This window comes from Mesocricetus auratus, unplaced genomic scaffold (assembly GCF_017639785.1).
Source record: "Mesocricetus auratus isolate SY011 unplaced genomic scaffold, BCM_Maur_2.0 Super-Scaffold_100691, whole genome shotgun sequence".
Taxonomy (NCBI): Eukaryota; Metazoa; Chordata; class Mammalia; order Rodentia; family Cricetidae; genus Mesocricetus; species Mesocricetus auratus.
In genome coordinates, this window is record NW_024429267.1 from 59969345 (window position 1) to 59987843 (window position 18499).

General features: G+C 45.8%; 1 protein-coding gene across 3 annotated transcripts in view; it reads left to right on the forward strand.

Moving 5' to 3' along the window:
* Lars2 (leucyl-tRNA synthetase 2, mitochondrial) overlaps positions 1 to 18499 on the forward strand; it is a 140791-nt gene that overhangs the window by 102032 nt on the left and 20260 nt on the right. For all 3 annotated transcript variants that reach the window (XM_040739722.1, XM_040739721.1, XM_040739723.1), the window contains 7 exons: positions 1346 to 1453; positions 1816 to 1975; positions 4932 to 5036; positions 8137 to 8252; positions 10428 to 10711; positions 12408 to 12506; positions 16159 to 16296. In XM_040739722.1, the coding sequence (XP_040595656.1) occupies positions 1346 to 1453; positions 1816 to 1975; positions 4932 to 5036; positions 8137 to 8252; positions 10428 to 10711; positions 12408 to 12506; positions 16159 to 16296 (1010 nt within the window). The remainder of the gene's footprint in view (positions 1 to 1345; positions 1454 to 1815; positions 1976 to 4931; positions 5037 to 8136; positions 8253 to 10427; positions 10712 to 12407; positions 12507 to 16158; positions 16297 to 18499) is intronic.

An 18499-nucleotide genomic window follows, 5' to 3' on the forward strand; every position in this document is an offset into this window, starting at 1 on the left:
GCCACCCTCACTGAGAGAGGATGGACGGGAAAGCTGAGTGGGTGTTGCTGCTCTGTCATATGCTGTGTTTTGGGTGAGGCATTCCCTAAAGACCTGCTTGTCCAAAATTTGCCTTGAATAAATGCGTTCATTGTACAGGGACTCAAAAAGAGCTTATTTGATGCTCCAAGATATTGGTTTCATTTGTTCAATTTAAAAAATTTCACTTTGTAAAAATATTCATAGATTTGCTTAGATTTTTAGGCCAGCATCTTTCCAGAATTAGCATGTGAAAAATATTCACATTTCTTCCTATTTGAATGTTTGGACCTTGTTTCCATCTGAATATTTTAAGGCTAGGCACCTCCACCAGGAGTTTTCCCGCCCTTGACATGCAATCTGGGAAGAAAGCAAAACAAAACCACTGGCTGCTAACCTGCCACCTCAGCACTCGGAGAAGGCAGGAGGATTAGAAATTCAGAGTCAGCCTGGGCTAAGAGTCTGTGTCAAAACAAGCAAAGAAAAAGAACTGGAAGGGGTAGAGGAGGGACAGGAAGAAGAGGGGGAGGAGGAAGAGGAGGGGGAAGAGGGAGAGAAGGAGGAGGGGGAGGAGAAGGGGGAAGACATTATCACAAGGTAGGGTTCTGTTGGTGTAGCCCAGAGATGCTGGGAAGGGTGACACAGAATTCTGTGGGAATTGTCGGCAGTCAACTGGAATATTCTGTGGCAGGGAAAGATGGGGAGAGGTGGAGGTCATCTGCAGGTCATGAACTTCTTTTGACCTCCATACTGGGGGAGAGAACACAGGAAACACATTCAGCAATGATGTGAATTGGGGTCTTTGTCCATTAGTTAGTTTGCTTCCTTCTTTCCTTCCTTCCTTCCTTCCTTCCTTCCTTCCTTCCTTCCTTCCTTTTCTTTCTTTTTTTTAAAGATTTATTTATTTATTTATTATGTATACAGTGTTCTGCCTGCATGTGTGCCTGCACGCCAGAAGAGGGCACCAGGTCTCATTACAGATGGTTGTGAGCCACCATGTGGTTGCTGGGAATTGAACTCAGGACCTCTGGAAGAGCAGCCAGTGCTCTTAACCTCTGAACTATCTCCCCAGCCCCCCATTAGCTTTCTTTCTTCCATGAAACCTTGAACCTTGAACAGATGTAGGTCAGGTTGATCTTGCTTAGATGGTTTGTGCATTAAGTGCCTCTGCTGGCTTTTGCTACTTCTGCTGAGACATGAGAATGAGGGAATCTGATGTCCAGAACTTTCTTCCATGTCCCTACCATTCCTACCTCAAGCCCCGTACCACTTGTTCTCATATGAGCTTAGCACTGCAACTTTTCTGTTTTTATTTATATTTCCTCAGGCCATGCAGGATGCTTTGGCAGACCTCCCAGAGTGGTATGGAATCAAGGGCATGCAGGCCCACTGGATTGGGGACTGTGTAGGCTGCCACCTAGACTTCACATTAAAGGTAAAAACACACTGGCACCCCCAGCGTTCATGCTCACAGATCTGTCTTGCAATGTAGAACTCTTTGAATACACAGCAGCTCTGCACCTGACTGCAGAACTGCCCAGGAAAAAGAGAACTGGGAGGGCATCTGTCTGAGCAAGCTTTCTCTGCCTTCATCCTGGCCTGCTTGGTGCTGAGTGCAGAGTGGGGTCTGACCAAGGAGCCCCCTGCTCTTCTGCCTGGCCCCTCCTCCTGTCCACATTCCTGGTCCTGTGGTTAGAAGCTGCCATGGCTGTTTGGAAATGAGGGGAGGGGTGGAATGGGGAGCCACCTAGCTCAGCAGGAGGATTGCAAATGAAATGTCACGTTTCATCCTTCCAGGTTGACGGACAAGACACAGGAGAGAAACTGACAGCATACACAGCCAGCCCTGAGGCCATTTATGGCATTTCCCACGTGGCCATTTCTCCTAACCACAGGCTTCTACATGGCTGCAGCTCTCTGAAGGAGCCCTTGCAGAGGGCACTTGTCCCTGGCAGAGGTGAGCGGCGTGGTGAAGCACAGGCCCCTGGAGTCACCTCCGTCAGCTGGAGAGCAGTGCGCAGACCCTTACACTTCCCACCCTCTGTTCTTCACCTCCGCAGTGGTTTTCACTTTTTTATCCGATAACTTAAGGATGAAACTGTTCTGGCAACATTATGTTGCCTGTCCTGAGTTTCCCTGAGTCCCTGCCTTTCTGCACTCAGAGCTTGCCCAGAAGCTCTGTTCTTTACCTTTTAATTCAGGATTAGTTTAAAGCTTTCTTCTGATCGGGAGAGACTCATTCCCCCAAATTTTTAATTCCTTTAGCATTTAAAACTGAACTAAAACAAAAAAGGCCGAAGGCCAGAAAGATGGCTCGGTGGATAAAAATGCTTATTGTCATCGAGCCTGAAGACTTGGGTTCAATCCTTATGATCTGCATAGGGGAAAGAGAGCAGCCACCTCTAAGTCCTTTGACCCCTGCCACACACACACACACTGTAGCACACACTCCCCCTCTTCACCCCCTCGTAAATAAGTAAATGTACTAATAAAAACTTAAAGCATGAGGATAAAAATTGACAACATGCAGTTCTGGGTTTCCCTGAGTGATCACTGGCCGTTTCCTTGGCAAGGGGAAGTCCACACACCTTTGATCAGACACAAACTGCAGCCAGCCAGGGAGGGGATGAGGGGCATAGAGTCTAGTGGGTGAAACGACGCCCTTGTTATTAGACGTATTTCTCTGGAGAAGCTTTAAATGTCTCTGCAAAAATCTCATCCTGTGTGACCTCTTACCCTGTGAACTTTAGCCTGCAGCTTGCACCTAAATTACTGGCTCTCAAACTGTTTTGGATGGTGTAAACTGGAAAATGTTTTGACAATTTACTTTTGCTTCACACAGTGATTTTTCTGAGTGCAATGAGGATAACCCTAGTCACCTGTTCTTCCTAGGAACTGCTGTGGGCCCAGACTCCTGGGTCACAGACAGGTTTTTACCATCCTGACTGTAGGTTCCTCTGAGCTTAGGACAGAAGACACCCAACACAAGGCAGGTCTTGTCCCTCGCCTTCACCTTTTGTTGTTATATATTGAAATCGTAAAGAAAAGATACAAGTTAGAATTCATGTGTGCTTTTAAGGCCTCTGTGCACATGTCCCAAGTTCTGTAGTCCTTACTTTCCTGACAAAAGCAACTTACGGGAAGCGTGAGGGTAGAGAAATCATGGTAACAGGAGTATGAGGCAGTTGATCACATTGCATCCAGTCAGTGTGAATAAGAATGGCCCACATAGGCTCATGCATTTGAACGACTGGTCACAGGGAATGGCAAAATATGAAAGAATTAGGAGGCAAAGGCCTTGCTGGAGGAAGTGAGTCCCTGGGGGTGGTCTTTCTTTTTCTCTCTGCCTGTAGATCAGGTTGTAGCTTTCAACTGCTCCTCCAGCATCAAGCCTGGGGGCCACCATGCTCCCTGTGGCTATGCTTCCTGCCTTGATAATAATGGACTAAACCTCTGAGATTGTAAGCAAGCGCCAGTTAAATGCTTTCTTTTCTAAGAGCTGCTGTGGTCATGTTGCAGTGTTCACAGCAGTAGAACACTGACTGAGACATCTGGGAAGTAAAGGAGAGGTGAATGGTGCAATTTAGCTCACTTTTCCTTTTTATTCAGTCCCGGACCCAAGCCCATGCAAGGAAACCCCTTGTGGATATACCCATGGTGATTCTAAAAACCAGGCAAGCTGACAGTGAAGGTTAACCTCTCCGGGTTTGTTTGTTTGTTTTTTCTGTAATGAGAGAAAGGAAGGAAGAAAGAAAGAAAGAAAGAAAGAAAGAAAGAAAGAAAGAAAGAAAGAAAGAAAGAAAGAAGAAAGAAAGAGAATTTCAGCTATTTGAAGGGAGAACTCAGGTTTTATCCTTTTGAGTAATTTGAGATTCCTTGAAGCTGTTGATGGTTGAAAAGTAAATACTAAAAAGCTAAATACTGTAAGTATCCAAGTCGTACATTTGCTCCCCTCCTAGTTAATTTTGGGCCACAAAATGAAATCATCTTAATAATTAATGAGCTAACAAGCTATAAGAGATTACAACCCCTGAGTTGAAGACACCATAGATTCGAAGCACCTTCTCATGGTGCTGAGGAATTATCTCAGTCACTCTTCTGTACTGTGCTCAGTGATTTGAAGACTTGGTCCCCAGTTGGGGGAAAGATTAGGAGGTGTGGCCCCACTGGAGGAGATGTGTCACTGAGGGTAGGCTTTGAGGTTTCAAAAGCCTAGGCCATTATTAGTTAGCTCTCTCTCTTTCTCTGCCTTGTGCCTGTGGATCAGTACATAAGCTCTCAGCTACTGCTCCAGTGTCATGTTCTCTGCCATGATGGTCAGGGACTTATCTCAAATTGTCAGCCCAAGCTCTTCTAAACAAACTCTTCTAAAGGTTGCCTTGGCCATAGTGTCTCAGCACAGCAACAGCAGAAAGCAGGATCCTATACCTGTCTCTTTCTTCATTTAGCCTTTCATTCGCAAGAGCACACATATTCCAGTGTCTCCTAAGGACAGGGTGCGTGGGATCTCTGGATGTCTGGGATCTCTTTTCCGCTTTCTGCTCTGCTTGCTAGCCACGTTGTCATCCGTTTGCTTTACAAGTTCGTGCTCCCTCTTTTCACTACAGGAAGGTTTTGTGTTTTATCATTCTCACTGCTGGAGATAATTTTGAAAAGTAAAAGGTGGTAATGAGATGGCTTTTCCATCTGGAACTCTGAAACCCCCTTCTTCTTTGCTTGTGCGTGCAGATGGACGAAACTTTCTCCCATGTTCGTTTAATCTTCTCATTTCCGCTGGTGTGAATTATCTGCTAATACCCTTCAAAGCACCAGCTCTTCAGCAATTAGCACACAGCATGGAAGATGTGGTGCTGCTTTTTCTCACTTGTCTGCTCTGGGGTGTGTCTAGCTGATGGATCTGTTCTTGTTTTCAGATTGCCTCACACCAGTGATGGCTGTGAACATGCTCACCCAGCAGGAGGTCCCCATCGTTATCATGGCCAAGGCTGACTTAGGAGGTTCTCTAGAATCAAAAATAGGTATGTGGTTGTTTATATGTCATGCGTGCTAATAAATTATGCAGGTTTAGGGGCAAAGGGCTCACAGTTCTTGCTGTCACTTAGGAGATTTTACCATTGAGTCTGTGATGGGTTTTGCCTCTTAGTGAAACTTTATGCCCCCCCCCCCCCCCTTTCATTCTCTTTGTAGCTGAGGATCAAATCTAGGGCTTCATACATTGCTAGCAAAGCAATCTACCATGAGCTGCAACCCCAGTCACTTTCCTTCCATGTAATTGTTATTTAGTTAAGGACTGCATATTCAAGAGCATGGTGGTACACACCTGAATTCCTAGCATTCAGGCGCCTGAGTTGGGACAGTCACAAGTTTAAGGTTTTTTTTTAAATGTATTTTATGTGTATGAGTGTTTTGTCTACATGTATGTATGTGCCTTGTGCCTTTGATGGTCAGAAGAAGGAATCAGATCTCCCGAAACTGTCATTACAAATGGTTGTGAGCTCTCGTGTGAGTGCTGGAAACTGAACCCAGGTCCTCGGTAAAAACAAGTTCTTTTAACTGCTGAGCCATCTCTCCAGTCTGGTATCGCAAACTTAAAGCCTGTACAACATGGTAAAACGTATCTTTGGAAACAAAAGCAAGCATTCAAACAACAGAAAACCCTGTGTACTTGAAAACATATTGGGGGTTAGTAACACAGCTCAGTGTGTGAGAGTGCTTGTCACTCAAGCCTGTCAGCCTGGGTATAGTTACCAGAACCTGATTAGGAGGCCTTCCAAACCTCCACATGTGTCTGCACACACACATATACACACACTAATAGTAATCAGTAAAACGATTTTAATTTTTTAAAATAAAGCAACCTTCCTGGTTGCTACTGAGTATTTTAAAAGCCAGGCTCATGGGTCATGAGGTACTTTGGAGACTTGGACACATGATATGGGAGATAATAGAACACAGACTAAAAATCTAATTGAAAATCCAAGCTAGGTTTGGTGACTGAGAAGCCCGAGGCAAGAGGATCTTGAGTTTGAGATCGGCATAGGCTATGTAGTAAGATCCTGTCTCACAAAACCAAACCAAACAGAATAAAATTCACAAAATCGCCAGCAAGTGCAAAGATGGGAGTCCCAGATACACCCGATCCGCGTGGGCTAGGTTTGGGCATTGTGGAGGAGGCTAATTGGAACTGAAGCAGTGTACAGAGGCATAGTTAGAACCAAAGCAGGATGTCCTTGGTAGCCTCATTCAGGAGCAACCTTGCCTGTTGTCCTGGCACAGAAGGGGAACAAAGGGTAAGTACCTAAAGACAGCACTACCCAAACTCTGCCTTCAGGACAAGCAGTGCCCCTCTTGCCTGCTTTCCTGTGGAAGACCACGGCCACACTGCAGAGCAGCAGGCCCTTGTGGCGATAGATCAATAGATCGACAGATCGTGTTTTCCATGCTGCTGCTGCAAACATGTGGAGCAAGCGACATTTCATATTAAAATGACCTCAGGTCAGTTTTGATGAAGAGGTGTCAAAGCCGAAAGCTGGCTCTGAGCACTCAGGTCACTTCTGGCCATTATAGCCATGCATTTTATGATTAGTAAGATGTTTTAAATAGCCAGCCAGTGTAAACAGTGAACAAAATCTTGATATGGCTTTTCGGGTGTTTGACATTTTGGGCTAAATCACTAATGCAATAATAACGTTCTAAGGATCTAGATGTTTTTAGGTGAGCATGGGAAATTTTTTTTCTGTTGTCTTGATTTCCCTCAGTTGTGTAATTAGTATTTTCTAAAGTATTGTTTCTTGCCTTCTAAGGACAGAAACAGACACAAGTAAGAAATAAAGCAGAATTTTCACCATCCAGTCTACACAGTTAGAATATGTCATATTTTACAGTACCTTTTTGTTTGTTTGTTTGTTTTTAAGACAGGGTCTCTTTGTGTAATAGCCGTGGCTGTCCTGGACCTTGCTTTGTAGACTAACCAGGCCTTGAGCTCACAGAAATCCACCTGCCTCTGCCTCCCCAGTACTGGGATTGAAGGCATGTGCCTCCACTGCCCAGACTAGAGAATACTCTTTATGTGGCTATATAAATGTGGTCACGATGTCCTCCTTTGGATTGTCACTGAGTCACCCTAAGCCAGACATTGAAAATCTGGTAAATGAGTGTCATCTTCCCCCTGTGCCATAAACACTTGTTGGTATAGTTTACTGTTGTCCTGCAACCTTACCCTTCAGTCTACCGACGCTCATTCACTTGACTCTGTGCTTTCTGTCACAACTCAGCTGGAAACAACACAGCTTTGCACACATACACTCTGGAACTTCAGGCACGCCCTCTGGAGCTGCTTTGCAGAAGGGCTGGCTTAGTGACCCTTCCCTGGTGGGTCACGCCCACATGCATGTCAGCATTTTCCACGAGAGAGGTGTCAGCACTTGGAGACATTGGCTAATTGGGAGATTTCTGTCTGTCCTTGCTGAGGAAATGGTGTGGGAAGGGGCCAGGGTGTTGTAGAATGTCCCTTGGGCTGCTGTGCTCACCACAGCCCACCATGCCAGCAGCGCCACGTTCAGAGCCCTGTCCTACAGAGCCACCTACCAAAGCCTGCTTCTGTGCACAGCTGAAGCCGGAACAGCAGGTACCCCTCTGGGCGAGTGATCTCCTCGTGCCCACCTCATTTCCTCAAGAATAAATGCCTGTTCAGAATGCTCTGCTGCTCTCGGGGACACAGACTCCAGTTCCAGCTTTTGGTGCCCGGACTGAGAATGTTGGCGAGGACAGCCCAGCTGCCCACCAGGAAGTCACTGAGGAGATTTAAGAGGCTCCCCTCATCACACCTGTAAAGTAAAGTTTCAGTAACATATATGGTAGATTTTTAGGCTTGCAGCTATGTTTTTAAGAATAAGAAAAATCAGAGAAAAGGACCTAAAGGAAGTAATCCCAACATGGTGAACAGCTGTGCTCGGGTGCTCCTTAAGGCTGTGTCCCATTACCCTGTGGCGGGGCTTCCTGGCCTCTCTTCCAGGATGCTACCACCATGCATCAATCTTGCCTGATTCTTTGCTTTGAACACTCCAGAAGAGATGGTGTTTTGTGTTTTTTTGTCTTTTTTTTTCCTCCTCTGCACAGGAATCCCCAGCACCAGCTCAGAGGACACCAGCATAGCCCAAACCCTGGGCCTGCCCTACTTGGAAGTCATTGAAACGTCACCAGATGGCACAGAGAGGCTGAGTGGATCTGCTGAGGTTGGTGCCCTGGCCTGTACCTGAATACTCACTTGTGAGATGGGGTGATGAGACATGAGTCACGTCACAGTCTGCCCTTTCACTCTTTCCCACCCCAGCAGCCTGCAGCCTTGCTTGGTTTCTCAGAACAGAAGTCTGTTCCTTAACACCTAGAAGTTTCTTAGCTTGAAATCCAGTCCAACCCTAGAACAGCTTCGTTGAGAATCTTGCTTGAGAATGATCTGTCCAGAAGAATAGGTTGTTGAATAGGTGACTGGTGCTGATTCCTCTTCCTGGGGAGGGTGATGGCTCACTCCAGGTTATCTGCTGTTTCCACCTGAAGTGCAAGTCACTCACAGAAAGGAATAAACACTCAGAGTTGTGTTGCCTTAGTCAAGGCTGTCTCTTGTTTGATTTGGTACAAGTGGTAGGCTATGAACCCTCCTGTGCTGCTCTGAACCAGAAAGCACAGTGGCAGGGGCAGTTTCGGGGTGGGGAGTAGTTCAGGTGACTCTCATGCTTGAGCACATGTATCAGCATCGTGCTGGCCTTGTTAGAACACGCACTGGCAACACATATCCAGAGATCCTGACTCTTCCCAAGAGTTTCTGTCTCCAGCAAATCTGCATGGTGCTGGTCTTGGTGCTGCGGGCAGTGCTGCTGGTCCAGGACCGTTCCTGAGAATGAGTGGCTTAGAGCCTTGCTGCTAAAGGTATGGTCCCTAGATCAGTGAGTGACTCTGGCATCAGTGGTAGGAATGTGGACTCCTAGGCCCACCCTAGTCACGCAAGATCCTTGAGTGATTTGTATGCACATTAAAACCTGAGGACACTGGTTTAGAGTATTCTTTTTTAAACTTGGCTACACAGTGGAAACACCAGTAAAAGTGTTTTCAAATGTTGGTGCTTGGAAGAAGAGTGTGGTGATGCATACCTATGGTCCTAACATTCGGGAAGTGAGGCAGGAAGGTTAGGAGTTCAAGGTTATTCTAGCTACATGGAGTTTGAGACCAGCCTGGGCTATGTGAGACCCTGTCTCATGAAACAAAAAAAATAAGATAACAATCTGATGGTTGAGTCTCAACCCAGATATTTCAACTTAATGGTTAGTGGTAGTGAGAACATGAGTAGTAAACACCAGGAGTAGTTACAGTTCCCCAGGAGATTTGAACATGAGCCCCAATCTGGGAACTGCCAGCTCGGCATGTCGGTTCCACAACCGGCCAATGATGAATCATTGGAGAAGCACCTGCTGGTTGTCCCCTGGTTCTGGTTCTGGTCCTGTTATACCTGAAGATTCAGTGTTTCAGGTTTGTGACCACCTAGGTATAAGAGTGTACTGTCTTTCTATCCTTTCTGTCTGTCTGTATGTCTTAGGGTTTTTATTGCTGTGAAGAGACACCTTGACCATGGCAACTCTTTTTTTTTTTTTTTAAGTTTTATTTATTATGTACACACTTCTGTCTGCATGTCAGAAGAGGGCGCCAGGTCTCATTATAGTTGGTTGTGAGCCATTGAAATGCTTGTCGTACAGTTCTTCACTGGTATACACTAATAGCGATTCTCTCTTCAGGTATACAGAGCATGGCTGAGAGGGAGGGAGAGCCACAGAACCAGGACTAGATGCCCACCACACACAGCGGGCACAGTGCCCATGGCCAACATTGCTTCTCAAGACTACTGGAAATATTTTAATATCTTCAAAATTTGGAAGTAGAGCTGGAGAGATGGCTCAACAGTTGAGAATACCGCTCTTCCAGGGAACCCAGGCTCAATACCCAGCACTCACATGGCAACTCACAACCATCTCTGCAACTCTAGGTCCAGGAGATCCATCACCCTTCTTCTGATCTCCCTGTGCACCAGGCACACCTGTGATGCACAGACAGACATGAAGATAAAACACCTATATGAATAAAATAGATACATTTTTCATTGGAAACAAAAAACCTTAAACTTTAGATTCAGAATTCTTTTTTTTTTGTAGCAGTGCAATTGCAAAATGTGATTTTTTTTTTTTTAAACATTAGCTTAAGGAGGAAAGGACCTATAAAATGATAAATGCATCCAGGTCTCAGGGGAGTCGTGATTTGTCCCTGCACAGAGCCAGACCCTGTGAGAGTCACTCACTGATGCAGTCATACAGGGTGTTGAGCAGGGCAGCGATTTCCTTACAGCCATCTGTCCTCTCCTCCAGTTCACAGGTATGACCCGGCAGGATGCCTTTCTAGCCCTGACTCAGAAAGCCCGTGGGATGAGAGTGGGTGGAGACGTGACAAGCGATAAACTGAAAGACTGGCTGATCTCAAGGCAGCGCTACTGGGGCACCCCGATCCCCATCGTGCACTGTGCAGCCTGCGGCCCTGTGCCTGTGCCGCTGCGAGACCTGCCCGTGACTTTGCCCAGCGTCGCATCTCTCACTGGCAAAGGAGGCTCCCCACTGGCCTCAGCTTTGGAGTGGGTGAACTGTCCTTGCCCCAGGTGAGGATCCACAGCTGGCACCCTGAGGTGTCTAGGACACACCCCCCTCACTGGGTGCTGAAAGGAGGAACAAAGGCATTTTTGGAACCTTTGAGACAACAGTTTAGAACCTGGCCTAATCACTATAGAGGCCCCTGAAACATGGATCCAATGGAGTAAAGACCATAGGCTTTCATGATATTGTACTGCCTGCCCTTTCTGTCCCACAGAACTTCCTCAAAGTGAGAAAAGCTGTTTCTCTCCTGCTGTGGTTCCCAGTTCAGAGCCTGTGATAGCCATGGAGGTCTTGGTACCAATAGTGGAGTGCGGGAAAGACAGCCAGTGTGTGTTCCTTCTTTACCTTGCGGAAACACACCAGCTTTCCTTCCTTCCTCCTCATTTTGGAGTGGGAGTGGGTTCTTCTAAGATCAGTAGAGTGCATCTAGAGTGATTTTCATGATGCTGTTACCAGCTGACTGAACAGAACCATAACAGACATCATGCTGTTTGTCCCCGTCTTCCCCTTTGCGAAGGAGTGTCCACATTCAGTATGGCATAGCAGCCTCATGTTGTCACGTGGCTTCTTAACTCACTGCTCTCCTGCACAGTAGGGTTTGGGTAGTCTGTCTTATAATTCCCTGGTGTTCTGGGAACCTGATGAGATAGCATCTGTGACAACTTTGCCCTAGTTCTACTGAACCCAGCCCAACCTGGTGACCTTGTGCCCAAGCCCTTCCTCCTTACCATCGAGGGCTTGGTATCGGTGGTAACACCTAGTTGCCTTCCAGCCCACGGAGACATTAATGGAAGTGAGCAGGGGTGCCAGCCAGATGTGATAGCTTCTGGGTAGTGGGCCTCAGTTTTCCTCAGTGTTTCTACAGGTTGGGCAAGGAAGAGAAAGTGCCTTTATCTTCCAGCTGCTTTGCAAACTATTGTCTGTGGTCAGAAATAGGATGCAGTCCAGTAAAGATCTGACTTTCCTTTAGACAGTCACTGTGGAAATGGGCACCCTCTCTGGGGGCACACAGGACTTCCTAGGAACTTCTCCCACCCTGAGGGACCCCATCAAGCCCAGGCTTCCTGATGAAAATGCAAATGTGATACCCTGTTTGAGGTGGGGGTGGGCGGGCTGATTCCTTCTGTAATACTCAAAGAGCCAGTGTGGACTGCCTAATAAATATGGGATGTGAAACACAACCCTTTTCATTTTTTAATTTTTTTCCCCTTCTCCCTTGTCCCCCCCCACCAGGACCCGAAACCCCCTACCCAATCCCTACTCTGTTCCCCAGGGAGGGTGAGGCCCTCCATGTGTGATCTCCAGAGTCTGTCATTTCGTTCAGGGTAGGGCCTAGGGCCTCCTCCAAGAGTTCGGGCTGAGAGAGCATCCCTCATTGTGAGATGGGCACCCTAAGTTCATTTGTATGCCAGGAATAAATACTGATCTACTACCCAAGGCCCCATAGATTGTCAAGACCTCCTCTCTGAACCTTTTCATTTTAAAACTGAAAATAGACTCAAGCTCTTGTGTGCTTAGTGATTGGAAGGTCTCTTGGTTCTCTTGGAGACTTCATCCCTCTCCTCCCAGTTCTCGAAGAGCATCCTCTAGTTTATGCTGCTCAAAGTGAAATATTAGGAGGTCCAATACCTCAGAAGCACAGCTGGTGTGAAATTTCATTGAAATGTAGAAAAAAGCCAATTGGTAAATTTCTTTTCTCAGGTGCAAGAGACCAGCCAGGAGAGAGACAGACACCATGGACACCTTTGTGGACTCTGCGTGGTACTACTTCAGATACACCGACCCTCACAACACTCATAGGTAATGTCCCTACTGTGTGACAGGTAGCACTTTGCATCCTCTATGAAGCAAAACCAAGATGGAATTAGCTATGCCAGGCAGGTGCTGGGGACATGCCTGGGAGGACAGAGAGAGGAGTGAGCTGGTAGAGAGGACACCCACATCGTGTATGTCTGTACCTGGTACCCAGAGAGAGTGGAAGGAGGAGAATGCAGAGGAGACCTGGATCACAGCAAAGCTCAGCCTCAGCAAGGCGTGTGGAAAGAGTGTCCAGGGCATGTGTCCATTCAGAACACAATGTGGGCAGATGTACAGGAGTAGTTCCACAGGCACAATGGTGGGTATTATTGGTCAGCTGTGCACCTCATTCCAGGCTCTTAGCTTGGGGAAGCTCAGGGGTAGAACCTTTGCCTAGTATGGAAAAGCCCAGGGCTCTATCCCTAACACCAGATGAGAAGGATTTTTTTTTTAAGTGAGTAGTTAAGTTATTGTTATTTTAGATTGCTCAGCCTAGTAAATCTCAACTATAAAGGAAGAAGATGTGAACCTAGGGACTGTAGGGTTTCCTGGTCATGGACTGCAGGAAGACAGGGCAAAGTGCTGGGAGAGCTAAACAGCTTAGACTCTTACCACACATGGTCAATAAAATCTCCTGAAGTGAAAATCACTAACAAATATAAACAGTTTTAAATAATTGAAGTAATAGTGGAAGCCAGAAGTGTTGGCACATGTGTATAATCCCAGAAGTCAGGAGGCAGGGACAAGAACATCAAGAGTTCAGGGCCAGCCTGGGGCTGCACAAGACCCTGTGTCGAGAGGGGGGGGGGAGGGGTTAGGTTGGCCAGATGTGGTGATTGATGTCTGTAGGTGGAAGTTTCTGTCCCGCCAGCAGCTCCCCAATAACCACACAGAGGATTATGTTAATTACAAATGCTCTGCCAATAGCTCAGGCTTGTTGCTAGCTAACTCTTACATTCATGTTAACCCATATTTCATAGCTATGCTTTGCCACATGGCTTGGTACTGTTTCTCAGTAGGGCATGCCCTTCCCTTCTTCTTCCCAGCATGCTCCGTTTGACTCTTCCATCTAACCTTATCCTGTCCAGCTATTGGCCAGTCAGCTTCTTTATTAAACCAATCACAACAACATATATTCACAGTGTAAAGGAATATTTCACAGATGCCTTTAATCCCAGCACTCGGGAGACAGAGACAGGTGGATATCTATGAGTTCAAGATCAGTCTGGCGTACATAGTGAGCTCCAAGCCTCTGGGTGCTACACTGAGACCCTGACTTAAAATTAAGTTAAAAAGAGCTGAGATTCAGTCCTGGGGTACAGGGAAAATGGAGGCTAAGACCACTGTTTTTCATGATAAACTTTCAAGTGGTGTTTGATTTTTCAACTCTCTTTCTTTGACAAGACAGAAACAAAGAAAAGAGAACAGTAAGTAACCAAGCAAAGCTGGAATGGGAGCTAAAGAAAACTGTTCCAGAACCAGGAAAACACACTCTGCTCAGAGACTGTGGCAGGCTGCCCTTGCACATGGTAGAAATATGGGGAACTGTACTGTCCCCATATGAAGGGCGTCCATTCTGGGCGTGGTGGGACATGCCTGTAGTTGCAGCCCTCGAGGCTGAGGCAGGAGGCTGTGAGTTGTTTTACAGAATGGTATCCTATGTTGAAAACAAGCAAAGAAAGCACTCCCTACTCTGGATTAGCACGCAGTAGCGTTTTGCTGTTTAGGCAGATGCTCAAGCCACATTCTAAACAGCAGAGTTGTGGTTCCATGATTTGTGTTCATCTCAGGAATGAGTGGGATGCTGAGTAAATGGAAGGATGCAAGGAGACTGGAAACCCCAGAGTGTGAAGAAGGCTTCCCCTTTTCAGGCTGCTTCCCAGCTGTCCTGACCCCTGCGTAGCTCCTCTGTGAACAGACAGGGCTTCACATCTCTCCTGAATGCTGTCCCTGAATGATTCCTCCAGAGTGGTGTCCTAGGTAGAACATAAACTGAACATTTAACCTCACTTATCCCAAACTTGCTTGTGACATAAATGCCAACCTCAACTTTGGCTTTACTGTTGCCTGAAACAGCAGTTGAATTTATTTATTTACTTACTTTTAATTTTTTTTTTAAATTTGAGACAGGACCTCACTGTGTAGCCCTGGTTGTCCTGGAACTTGCTACGTAGACCACGCTGACCTTGAACTCAAAGATCAGCCTGCCTCTGCTTTCCAAGCTTTAGGATTAAAGGTCTATGCCACCATGTATAGCAGCATTCATTTTCCTTAAGAAACTATTGTAGTGGAGGTTTGTTTGGTGATTTGGATGGTTTTGTTTTGCTGTTTTCCTTATTTTCAGTTTTATGAAAATGCTGGCAGAGTAGTAACTGCAAAGAGAGCTGTGCTAACCTGCCACCAGCAGTTTCTGTTTCCAGTCTTAGAACTAGCCACCCAAGAGCATGCTAGGGGAAAAGGACTTGGTGGCATTGGGGAGAAAACTGAATTTTTTTTCTTAAAGATTTATTTATTTATTATGTATGCAGTGTTCTGTCTGCATATATACCTGCACACCAGCAGAGGGCACCAGATGTCATTATAGATGGTTGTGAGTCACCATGTGGGTGCTGGAAATTGAGCTCAGGACCTCTGGAAGAGTAGCCAGTGTTCTTAACCTCTGAGCCATCTCTCCAGCTCAAAACTCTGAAATTTTGAAACCAGGGAGCACAGATCCTCCAAAGCAAAAGTTCCCTCAGCTGACTCCAAACAAAGGGTTGACTTGGGAACAGAGAGGTCTGTTCCCAGCCTCAATGACTCTTTCCCAAGACAGCAGTCAGCATTATAGGACCTACAGAGTCCTTCCTCTCTTCTGTGTACATTAGGAGTAGAAGGAAGCTTGACCTTTGGTAAAACCATGTTGGTAAAGATGAGAGAGTTACTGGGATATTTTATGATGGGCCCTATAGAAGTTTCATTCCTTCAGTAAGCCATATTTGAACTCTTGCTGGTTATTTCAAAGCACTTTTAAAAATAAGACTGAATTTCTGTTTTAAAATGAACATTTACTACCATGCTAGTTCCTATTAGCAATGCTACTATTGCCCTCTATTGGTGAGAATTAAAAATTTTTCTATTGTCCAAACATAATAAAAATTAAAAGCAAAGCATCCTATGGAGATACCTTGTTGCCGGTATCTTTTTCTTTTGTTCTTGTTTTATACAAGAATTACTGGTTTGCTTTGTTTGTTTATTTGGTTGGTTTGGGTTTTTGTTTTTGTTTTTGTTTTTTTTGAGACAGCTTTTCTCTGTGTAGCCCTGGCTGTCCTGAGACTCACTGTGTAAACCAGGCTGGCCTTGAACTCAGAGATCCACCTGCCTCTGCCTCTAAGTCTTGGGATTGAAGGCACCAGCACCAGTGACAGCTCAAAAATTACATTTTATTACATTTATTGTGTGTGTGCATGTGTCACGAGCTATGCACAGAGGTCAGTGGATGACTCATGGATCCAGTCAACACTGGTTCTTTTCTCACTGTACGTTTTTCTCTTATTAAAAGGAAGTCACTGGTTTTTCTGACATTAGTTCTTTTCGAGGCATATGCAGATTACAGTGGGTCTAATTTATGCAGTTGTGGCAAAGAAGGTCCTAAAATGCCCATTTATCTTTCTTCCAGTCCTTTCAGCCCAGCACTGGCCGACTTCTGGATGCCTGTGGATTTGTACATTGGAGGGAAAGAGCATGCTGTCATGCACTTGTTCTACGCAAGATTCTTTAGTCATTTTTGCCATGATCAAAAGATGGTGAAGCACAGGTGAGCATTTGTTTTTGTTTTTTTAACTTGCTTTTTATTTCTTGTGTCTTTCACATCATGCATCTCAATCTCATGCATTTCCCATCCTGTGTGTCTGCTTTCTGCCCTGGAAACCCAATAAGATTTAAGAGAAAAAAAGGGGGGAAAATCTCATCATGGAAGCTGTAGTGTGACACAGTGAAATCACACAGTAACCTCTTTGTCCATGTATCTTTTAATTGTGTTTATTGCCAAGAGTCCTAGGTCTGGTTCGAGGCCTTTGGTTTCTGCAACACTATGCATGCTGGGCCTTCCCTGAAACTCCTCTTGGTTATCCTGCTGCCATCCTGTGTGTGGAGATGCTGCAGCTTTGGGTCTGCAGGACCAGTCCCTTCATACGCTCCAGCAGCAGATCACAGATGGGGTGGGCTAACGCATAACCCTGGTCTGGGCCTGGGCAGATGCAGGGTTGGTCAGCTGGCCAGTTCTCCCCTGTCCTCACCACCAGGGTGAGCTCTGCAGCATCGCCCTGGTGAGTTTGCCCCTTGCAATAATGAGCAAGGGGCAGGACCAGCTCTCCTATTTTCATGCCCTCGGGGTTGGCTTTCCTATACCTACAGCAGCAGGGCTGCAGCAGATGAGTGGCAGGGCCAGCTCTCCTACCTGCCTGGGGTTGATGGGAAATGGGGTGGGGAAACTGGACACGCCTGTCTCAGGTCCTTGTGGTCTGACTTGCTACTGTTTTTGCTGCTCTTACTCATCATTCATTGTTCTTTGGGGGGAATAGTGGTTTTCAGCCAAGCTTATATGTCTTGGTTCCCTTTTTATGGGAACTCCTGGTATAGTCTGTGTAGGCAGTCTGTGTTAGGTTCCCTCTGTTGCTGGAGAGAATACCAACTCACAACCTCATATTCTCTGCCTGAGGTTGCATGATCATACAAGTATCATGGACCCAGTCCCAGAACCATAACAAGATAGGCTTATGCCTGTAGATTCTCAGGAAAGTTTAAAGGCTTTTCTATGCTTCCTAACATTCATGAGGCTTCAGTGGCTCCTGCTGCACCAGAGGGGTTTGCCAGATCTCCTGTATAGGCTTTGTGCTCCCTGCTCTGTCAGGAGTCATGCCTGCCAGGGTCCATTGGCGCATCAGAGTAGAACCAGCTGAATTAAATGTACTTTCTGAGTGTTCGGGGGCTTGGGAGAAGGCTGGGTTTTTTTCTTGTTTCTTTATTCTGATATGTTTTTGCCAGCTCAATGACACATTTTAATCACTGAATTTTGTACTGTCTGGCCTTTTCACTTGTTCTTCTGTTAGGACAATAATTTACACTCTCCTGTGTGCAGGCTGCTAGCAGGATGATCCCAGGCCATCCTGTTGAATAGTCACTAGCAGTACAGGAAGTGTACCTCTCCCTTCCCATCCCCCACCTTCCATTCATTTCCTGAGCTTTTTTTTTTTTCATATTCCAGAACAAAAAATATTTTGCTTATCTTCCCCTTATATGTATGTCCTAATGGTCTGCTTTTTGGGGAGAGGGGAAAGATTAGCCATGTTTAAACGTACTATGTAATAGAAGATGACTTTGAACTGGTCCTCTTGCCTCCGTCTCCCAAGTGCTGGGATTACAGGCATGTACTACTGTGCCCAGCCTGACCACTCATTTGTAAATACTACATATGTTATATGTGTCTTTTGCTTTTTTGATCTAATGAAGTATTTTGAAGCTTTTCCCCTCATTGGAGTATAGGTGTTTACCATTCTTTTTATTTCTGCACACTGTATCATGGTTATTAAAGCATTCACTTATTTTCCTAATTTATTATATTTTATTATTATTTTTAGTAGAATAGGTGAGTGTATCTTTGCTATTTTGTTTTGTCTTGTTTGTTTCGAGGCAGGGTTTCTCTTTGTAACAGCCCTGGCTGTCCTGGAACTCACTTTGTAGACCAGGCTGGCCTTAGACTCACAGAGATCCATCTGCATCTGCCTCCCAAGTGCTGGGATTAAAGGTGTGTGCCACCACAACTGGCAGAGGAGAATGTTTCTTAAGGATCAGTCCTAGCACTGATATCGTGGGTCAACAACTATACATGTATTTTCTTTTTTCTGACTTTTTAACTGGCTGTGGTGGCACATGGTAGCACTTGGGACACAGGCAGGCGAATCATTAAATTTGGGCCATTCGTAGTGAGAACCTGTTTAAAATGCTTTTATTACATTTAT